The 9758-nt window shown below is 34.8% G+C and overlaps 1 protein-coding gene across 1 annotated transcript in view; it reads left to right on the top strand.

The window, feature by feature from the left end:
- Positions 1 to 3572, top strand: part of LOC144971313 (uncharacterized) — a 5810-nt gene extending 2238 nt beyond the window's left edge. The window contains exon 2 of the mRNA XM_078911959.1: positions 1358 to 3572. Coding sequence (XP_078768085.1) covers positions 1393 to 3021 — 1629 coding nt within the window. The 5' untranslated portion in view covers positions 1358 to 1392 and the 3' untranslated portion in view covers positions 3022 to 3572. The remainder of the gene's footprint in view (positions 1 to 1357) is intronic.
- The last annotated feature ends 6186 nt before the right edge of the window (positions 3573 to 9758 follow it).

Genomic DNA, 9758 nt, shown 5'->3' on the forward strand with positions numbered 1-9758 from the left:
TTAAACAAATAAACTAAATACATACTCTATCAAATCATGATAAACCAAATTTTCAGGTAATAGTTTGATAAATTAATGGTGCGATTTATTTATAATTTATTAATTTCTGAATGAAAGTATACACTGAGTGTACGTCTTAGCGCAAATTAATTTTAAAAAGACAACAAAAACAACCAATACTCCTTTGGAAGTATTAAGAAAGAGAGAGAGAGAGAGAGAGAGAGAGAGAGAGAGAGAGAGAGAGAGAGAGAGAGAGAGAGAGAGAGAGAGAGAGAGAGAGAATTCATGTAATGTGGTCGAAAACAACGTAACAACTTCTTCTTAATCGTTTTAAGCCGAAGTTTCAGTAAAAAAAATAAAAGAATTCCATTGTTGACAGGAGCCTTGACAAGCGCACGTTTATAACGTAATGTGTATGACTGCTGTCTTATTGTTGATCGGTGAAATGAACGTGGTCGTTGATGGTAATGTTGGCAATTTTGTATTATGATGATGGTAATGAGAACGATGGATGATGAATGATGATGATGCCAATGATAATGATGATTCAGATGATAATATTGTCGAATGATAACGGTATTAGAAATAGTTCCTCAAACAGTCAATCACTTACTTGGGAAAACAAACAAACATAATATTAATATTTGCTTTATTGTTTAAATGTAACATTTAAATATTATTATGTAAACACAACAAAACTACACGTTTATAAAGAGCATGCCCACGGTTTCCTTGTTCTCAATATTTACCACTCAGCTATTCTTCAATAATTCCGATCCCTTTCCCACCAGTACCTATATTGTGTTCTGTTAAATCCAATTTCTCTCATACAATCAAAGGCCTTTTTCAGTCGTTTTTTTTTTTTTGGTACTAGATCTCTCAAAAAATCAACAACTGCTCCTAGCCCTGCGGCCATCCTAATACGAGTTGAGGCGGATTATGCATCTTTAAGTTTATACACAAAATACAAGAAAACCGATCAAGAATAACTTGTAAATATCATTGGCCACGATCGCTGTCGTTTGACTTTGGCAACAGTCGAGGCACGCAAACGACTTGACTTTCGACATCACGATTGAATGTTTGATAAATGATTCGGCGTGAACCACATAACATTAAAAAAGTAATTTGATCAGAAAAGACAAAACCCTTAATCCCACCACATGCATTATTGATGTTTTGTTTATTTAAACCTGAAATTGCTTCAAGTTTTGAAACTCTAGTCGCATCGTTGTACCTTATTGTAACTGTTCCCCATATAAAAACAATAAAATATCATATTAGATCAGGGTTCAAGCAAATCTCGTGTGTTAAGATAAGATGAGATTCTAAACTATTTATTTCTGGGACTCCACAGAAGAATCATCATTCGTGAAATATAATATAATAGCAATGGGATCCGCCGGCCAAAAACACGCTATTAAGAGACTGATGAAGGATCAGGAAGAACTAACAAAGTTTCCGGTCCAGAATGTCTCAGCACAACCGCTGGACTCGAACATGTTTGAGTGGCACTGTAACATCAAACAAGACGAAAAGACAATGTACCACGTGATACTCTTTTTTCCCCAAGACTACCCATACTCATCACCAAGTGCAGAATTCGTTCCAACTGGTTTGAATTTTCATGGAGGTGCCGTAAAAAGAGGCAAGAAAGGAGATCAGATTTGTCTTAATATTTTCTCCGACTTTGGAAATTACCACGAGGAATGGGCCTCTGAAAAGGGAGCTGGGTGGTCTCCCGGTTACACAGCTCAGACAATCTTACTGAATGTTGTTTCTTTTCTGGCTGAACTCGGCAGTGGCGGGGATTTATCCTATCAGAAAGAATGCAAAAGATTTACGTGTTACGATTGTGGACACACATTCTCAAAACCATATCCACCTTTTCAGAATGTAAACGCAAAATCTGGAGAGGAATTGAATGAGGAAGAAACGCCAGAGGAAAGTTCAATCTCCAAAATTTCCTCGCAAATTGTAGATTATATCTCAAAAGAGAAATTCAATGCAAATATGACTCCCTCTGAAAAAGAACTTTTTGGTTATGGATTAGTGCTAACCCAAAGAGGACGAAAATCAACCCTAACGACTCCTTGTGAATTTTTGACATCTGATACATTCTATAACATGAAACGATCCAAGGGAGTCATTCATAGCATCATGAAACAAGAACTGAGCTATTTTCTACCTCTATATATCAACAAAATGCACGGATCCGAAATTAAATACGAGTTTCAAAACATGTTGAGGGATATCAAACAAGTTTTCTTCCAACCTGGTACGGGGTTGACACCAAATTATCATGATATAGTTTTGGAATTGATCCCCAATCTTATGTGTTCCACCGTTGTTGAATTTTCCAAAGGATGCATTCACACCAGCGATAACAACTTGCAAGGATACTTTGCTTTACACCGTCTGTTTATTTGGGCAATGAGCATCTACCCCCAGCTTGAGAACGAAATTGAAAAAAGATTGAGTTTTTTCGCAGCCGATCGTCAACAGAGAACCAAAGACAATTGCCCTGACATTGGTCAATGGCTTATGCTTCTCTCAGTATCCAAGAGATTCACTTGGCAATCTGTCGCCGGAGCGTACCTTTCGGAATGTTACAAGAGAAATGTAATGTGGTATCTAAAATCAAGAGAAAGCCTCGGATCACTGGATACTTCTCGAAATGAAAGACTTAGACAAACATTTCAACTGACATCTGTCAGTCGCAACCTTCTTGCATTTCAAGTTGCATTTTTGAAGATAGCTAAACCAGACTCTTTGACAGTGGAACAAATTGTAGATCGTTACGAAGCTAATCTCGGATTTCCTAATGCTGACATGGTGGCTGAAATGAAAGAAGCATGCCAGAATATTAAGACTAAGATAAGGAATTATGAAGACTGGTATCGTGCTCTAGGGTTGACATATCCGTCACACGAAAGCCTTTTTGAAACACTGAAAGAATCTGTCATCTATGCTAAATCAACAAAGGGCTACTTCTTTACCCCAAATCGACCGAGGCGTTAGTCATTGATTGATCAATGCATTGTTTTCATTTTTTTTCCACGGCCAATTTAAAGATCACATTTTCTCTTTCTTGAAGGAAAACTGTCCCGTACAACAACACATTTGTACTTCAGTGTTAATCACACAATTCTTGTCCTTGTGTAACCCAAGTTAGATTTTATTGTATACGCTATTCTATGGTCAACAAGAAGAAACAAAACACTTCATGTTAAAAAAAATTTGGATTAAACCAACTTGTACAAACTAACGAGAACTGGGAAACGACCAAGAATGATAAAATAGACGAAGAAGAAGAAGTAAAACTTCTGATCATAGATTTACATTCCCATATTCAATATTATAAGATTGGTTGGAAAAGGACCTGGACTACTTATATTTGGTTAAAGTTGACAAACATTAGACAAATGTTTTTTCTTTTGATAACATCGATTGAGAAGTTGTTTACACAATCCATTTTTCATTTAAAAGCATAATTTCTTTTGTATCTTTCTTTAGACTAAACGAATACAATATTTAACTTGATCAATTTTTGAATGAATAAAAAAAGAAAATAAGTTTTTCAGCTTGAAGTCAATGCATATCACCCGCTCATTGTGCTTCAAGAAACGATTTCAAAGAGAATGTTTCCTATTTGCATTATTCGGCATCTTAAAAAATATATTTAAAAAAAAAACAACATAACAGCAAGCGTTGATTTTGCAAATTTTCATTTTTGTCAACACATGACCGATCTTGTTTTGAATCCATTAAAACCGCAAAAAAAGTTGTTTTTTAAAAAAAATCACAACTATATTTATCTCTTTCCTTCCCCCCAAAAATGAGATTGATATTGTGCCCATGCTGTTGAAAAATGAATTATAACAGTATGTATGCTAATGTATATATATACATGTATATATCCATGCAATTTCCCCACTGTTAATGATAAATATGCTTTCGTTACTGTTACACATTATTGATTTTGTGCCCATGTTGGAGAAAAATGAATTATAATAGTATGTAACCCAATGTATATAAATGTATATCGTGCAATTTCCCCACTGTTAATGATATGCTTTTGTTTTTGTTACACATTGTTATAGTAGGGGGAATTAGGCTAAAACCGTGCAAATTCGGGTTGAAAGCATGAAAATTTGCGTACAGGTTGCTAAGACCCATAGAAAAAACATCTGATATAGAACCACTCTGGCAATCAATCATAACGTATCGGTTTAAGGCCTTAGATTTTACCTATTACAGCAATATTAAACAAGGGAAATAACTGCGTAAAAATATATATTTTCTTCATTTTCATTGTATTATGGAAAATTAGGCTAAAACCGTGCACATTGGGGTTGAAATCCTGAAAATTGGCATATAGGTAGCTATAACCCGTATAAATAACACCTGATATAGAACCACTCTGGCAATTTATCATAACAGTGCGTTTTTAGCACTTTTATTTTTTCCTATATAGCATTACTTATCCGAAGAAATAACAACGACAATACAATGTGCGTTCTAAAACTTTAAATACACCGGTAACCATTTACGGTAGCTAACTGATGGTTATTTCATGTTGTAACTAGTAGATAAAAGCGGGAGAGGGGGGAGAGGGAGTGAGCGGGAGAACGGAGAGAGAGAGAGAGAGAGAGAGAGAGGAGAGGAGAGAGAGAGAGAGAGAGAGAGAGAGAGAGAGAGAGAGAGAGAGAGAGGAGAATTTTACTCATTACTGTACTAACCTAACTAGTAGATAAAATAGGGAGAGGGGGGAGAGGAGTGAGCGGGAGAGAGAGGAGAAGAAAGAGGAGACAGAAGAGAGAGAGAGAGAGAGAGAGAGAGAGAGAGAGAGAGAGAGAGAGAGAGAGAGAGAGAGAGAGAGAGAGAGAGAGAGAGAGAGAGAGAGAGAGAGAATTTTACTCATTACTGTACTGACCTAACACCCCCCCCCCCCCCACACACACACACCCCGCATCTACACAAGTCCGTGCAAGGCAAACGGACCTTAAATACTTGCATCGGGTGCCGATACATTCTCTCTTACATGAACATTTGATACATTTTTGGGACACTTTTGACAATTCTGGAAATAAGCTCCACAGTGGTTCATGTCGATCGTCACATTTGTTGCAGGGTTCTCTTCTATAAAAGATATAATGTTAGCAAAATTCTCGACTGCTTTCAAGAACTGTGACATCATGATTATCATCAGCAGTGACATATTTTAAAGCTTGTTTTTTTTTAAGTATCGTGCATGACAAATTTTATGGTATAGGGCGGGAGTGTGCCTCCTGAGCGACTAAATCTTCTCCGGCAATTAATGACAACATATCAGAATCTTTTATAGATAACGCTATTTCACGAATATTTTCTTACCTATCTGTTGTCATTACAGAATGGAGTACTCCCGATTCCATGTTTTTACCAAAAAAAAAGCACGTTTGTTTATTATAGCCAATCTCTAATTTTGAACGTTGTCTCATTATTCTCGTGGGTTGCGAAATATATTCATTTGGTGACTCCTCCAAGTCAAATGACAAATTTTGGAATTCTTGTTGGGCAATTCTTTTAGATTTCTTTAATTCTAATCCCCTAATTTTGTTGGCATTAAATTTTACACGACAATACTTATGCCACTTAGCATCATTTTGTTTTAAGCTTTCAATAATCTCATTTCTTTCTGATGAATTAAAAAAATAGATACGCCCAACTTGTTTTCATCACAAACCAAAGAATTGAATTGTGTTAAATCTTCAAAAAGAGTTTCATAGCCTTGCCCTTTGTCATACCTCCTCGACTTAGAGGGACATTATAAACGGTCTGTGTTATCTTGTTGGCATATCAAACACTTGCCCATTCTCTGGGAGCAGTTCTTTTTGCTATTGTATGTGAATCTGAAATCATGCATTCCTTTATTAGGCATATGCAATATTCTTTCATTACTCACTCACTCCTCTCTCTCTCTCTCTCTCTCTCTCTCTCTCTCTCTCTCTCTCTCTCTCCCTCTCTCTATCTCTCTCTCTCTCTCTCTCTCTCTCTCTCTCTCTCTTTCTTTCGTTCTTTCTGTTAAAGACCCATCATCAGAAGGCAAAATGTGTGCAGTGCCTTACATAAGGACACAACAGTACAAATAGAACTTTCTCCCATTGTCCCTTTGCGATAAATAACGTAAAGTAAATAACTTGCCACAATACAGCATCATAGTGGTTGATGATGATGATAATGATGATAATTATAGCAGTGTAAGTGGTATGCTGACTCTTTACTGTCATCAAATTTGACCGAAATAGGTTTTAACTCGAGTAAAATGATTATAGCAGTATTTTTGGAAAGAAAAGAAAACAGGAGGGGAGAAGGAGCACTGTCCTTTGTCAACACCGGTTATCGGCATTTACTGAGCTGTGTTCTGCTAGTCTGTTTTGTCTACCCCTCTGCTCGTCTTCCCGTCTGCCCGTCCGTTTTAGACCAATTGGTTATACTTATTAAATCAGATGCAGAAAAAATCTCATATTATAGAATATTGCTCGCTAGACGTGAAATTGAATAATATTTACGATTAAATAATTTGTATGGTTCGTGAATCGAAAGTAAAGGGAAAGGAAAACATCCGCTTCGACGCTAAAAATAGTCACCAATGGGAATCCAAAAAATGACGTAAAACAACCTTTGGTTGGCTTGCCTTGAATGTTTACACAATAAAAATTAAAGAAATTATTGTCGTCCATTTCAAAATTTTCTCATCTTAAAAACCTTGTATCTCAACTAATACTGATCTCTCAGAGTGGTTCTATATCATAAATTATAGGGTTTTTCATATTCTACAACATATGTAATTTTCATGCTTTCAACCCTGTTTGCACAATTCAAGGGTTTTTTTGGACCTAATTCCCCCTACTATTATTGAATGATCTCAAAATGCGTCATTTACATTTAAAAAATGATGCTTTTGGGTCAATTCTGCTGTACACAGAAAAAACGCAAGTTTAACGATTTGGCTAGAAAACTTTTACTTCTTATATCGATGGACAAAAATGAACTCAAACGTGTAAACATTCTTAAACCTGAGACTTCTGTAAAGATTCAGGTTTAACAATTTTTTCAAATTCGTGGTTCATCATAATTCATCGATTTTGAAGAAGATAAAAACCATTCCGCACAAAGAGAAAATAAAAGTGTTTTGTCAAGGTGTGGCAATATTCGTCTGCTATTGGTAATGAATGGAGTGCAATTTATTCGAAAACAATAAAAGGTCCTCAATGTTGATCTGGTAAACTGTCCTAATGATCAAGATGGAGAAAATTGACTCAAAGTCAAAGTTAAATGATAACAATTACAAATTATTATTTTTTTGAGTTAAAGAAACAAAACTCATTGCTCTCAATAAATAAATTTATATTCAATAAACATTAACACGTTTAGCATAAAACCCAATTATTAGCGTCCAGTTCATCCAAACATTATACCATTTTGATTGGACACATAACTGATAAACACCGAATCAAGAAGATGTGAAAACGATTTTTGAAGTATGAGTGGAATGAATGAGTCTGATAAGTTTGAGTTTTAGAGAGAGAGATAATATAGATAGCAGAAATAGATATATAGATAAATAAATAAATAGATTGATGGATAGATAGATAGCTAGATAGATAGATATACAGTTTATATATATCTATATATATATATATATATATATATATATATATATATATATATATATATATATGTGTGTGTGTGTGTGTGTGTGTGTGATAGATAGATAGATAGATAGAAAGATAGATAGATAGATAGATAGATAGATAGGTAAATAGAGATAGAAATAGAGATAGGGAGAAAAAAAAAAGAGAGAGAGAGAGAGAGAGAGAGAGAGAGAGAGAGAGAGAGAGAGAGAGAGAGAGAGAGAGAGAGAGAGAGAGAGAGAGGAGAGAGAGAGAGAGAGAGAGAGAGAGAGAGAGAGAGAGAGAGAGAGAGAGAGAGAGAGAGAGAGAGAGAGAGAGAGAAAGAGAGATTATGTTACACTATTATATTATTCTCTAATTGCTGTTTCGTTCCTGTACAATTACAAAACAGTAGAAACTACTTTATGTGTGACGTTTTTATTGTGTTTATAATTATTTACATCCCTCATATTATAGTAGTTCATTGGTATGAGGATAACGACGCTCTGACACCCTCAGACACACACACACACACACACACACACACACACACACATAATATAATATATATATATATATATATATATATATATATATATATATATATATATATATATACAGGGACACTCGACCACACACAAACGAACACAAACACTAACTCACACTCCCTCTCCCCCTTACCCTTGCAAGCGAACATATCTTCATTATAATCAATTTTCACAAAACCATACAAAAGTTGAATGTCATCGTAAAATACCACCACCCAGGACAGACACGCCTTGCCACTGCCACAACCAACACCACCATCATCATCGCCATTGTTGTTGTTGTTGTTGTTCTTCTTCTTCTTCTTCTCATCATCATCATCATCATTATACCATCATCATATCTACTTACTGCCAAGTGCAGTGTAGTCACATTGTAATATAATTAAAAAGTAACGAAAATTTTCTAATTCACTACATTTTAAAATCTCATTCATTTGTTTGTTTAACATAACGTAATATCATATTATTTTATTATTATAACATAAATAACCTTGTGAACAACAACAACAAAAAATTAACAATAACAACAACAAAAAACAGACACATGAAAAACATTTCTGATATATTATAACATTTCTAGGAGAAATAAGGAGAAATCAAAAAAGAAATCGTTACCCCCATATTGATCAAATGCATTTTACAATAAATTATGGATCTCCCTATCAATGACGTCTGTTTGTTTGTTTCATTATTTTTCTGTATTCAAGTGACACATCTGTTAAAATATTCATGTCCATTCAGATTTATGTTGTGTAAATTTCGATATTTTGTCCTGGTTTTGACTTTAATAAAGGTGCTTAATTTACTGACCAGACTGTAACTTATTCCTATTAAATATATTATAATATATATATATATATATATATATATATATATATATATATATATATATATATATATATATATATATATGTTTTATATATCTCATAAAAAGGTGTTTGTCCATCTGCTTCTCCGTCAGTAAAAGATTACAGAAGGGTCAGGGGAAATGAAAGGAAAAGCAGAGATTGCAAATCAACAGACAGATATAGAGCACTGTTTTTTTTTTGTTTTTAAGGGTTTTACGGCGCTTGCAACACATTTAGGTTATATCAACGCCAGTAAAAAGGAAGAATATAGGACAGTGAAAAGTTCTAGAATTACAATTAAAGAACCTAAGAAAAAGTAAGACAAATGGGAATTGGTTCAAATAGGAAACAGATATTGATTCCAAGAGCACACTATCAAAGTACTTGGTTTGAGATCATCTAAAAGTCTCATCCAGACACAAACACAGGCCCCTACTAGAAGGAATACACTCAAATGTTTACAAATCATATATAATATCTAAACAAAACGTAATACAATGCATAACAGAGAGATGATTTACAAGGAAAAACCTATCATCTCCTTAAACTATATATGCACTTGACCGTCCCCCTCTCAGCAAGGGCATCAGGCCAGGACAAAACCAAGTAATCTCATTCCAAGGCAAAGACAGAAAGGTGGAAAACAGATACAGGGGGATAGAAGACACAGTAAGTAACTCCCTGCCCACTGGGAGGTCAGGAAC

The sequence above is a fragment of the Berghia stephanieae genome, chromosome 4 (assembly GCF_034508935.2).
Source record: "Berghia stephanieae isolate SIO BIC M18660-M18661 chromosome 4, UCSD_Bste_1.3, whole genome shotgun sequence".
Lineage (NCBI taxonomy): Eukaryota > Metazoa > Mollusca > Gastropoda > Nudibranchia > Aeolidiidae > Berghia > Berghia stephanieae.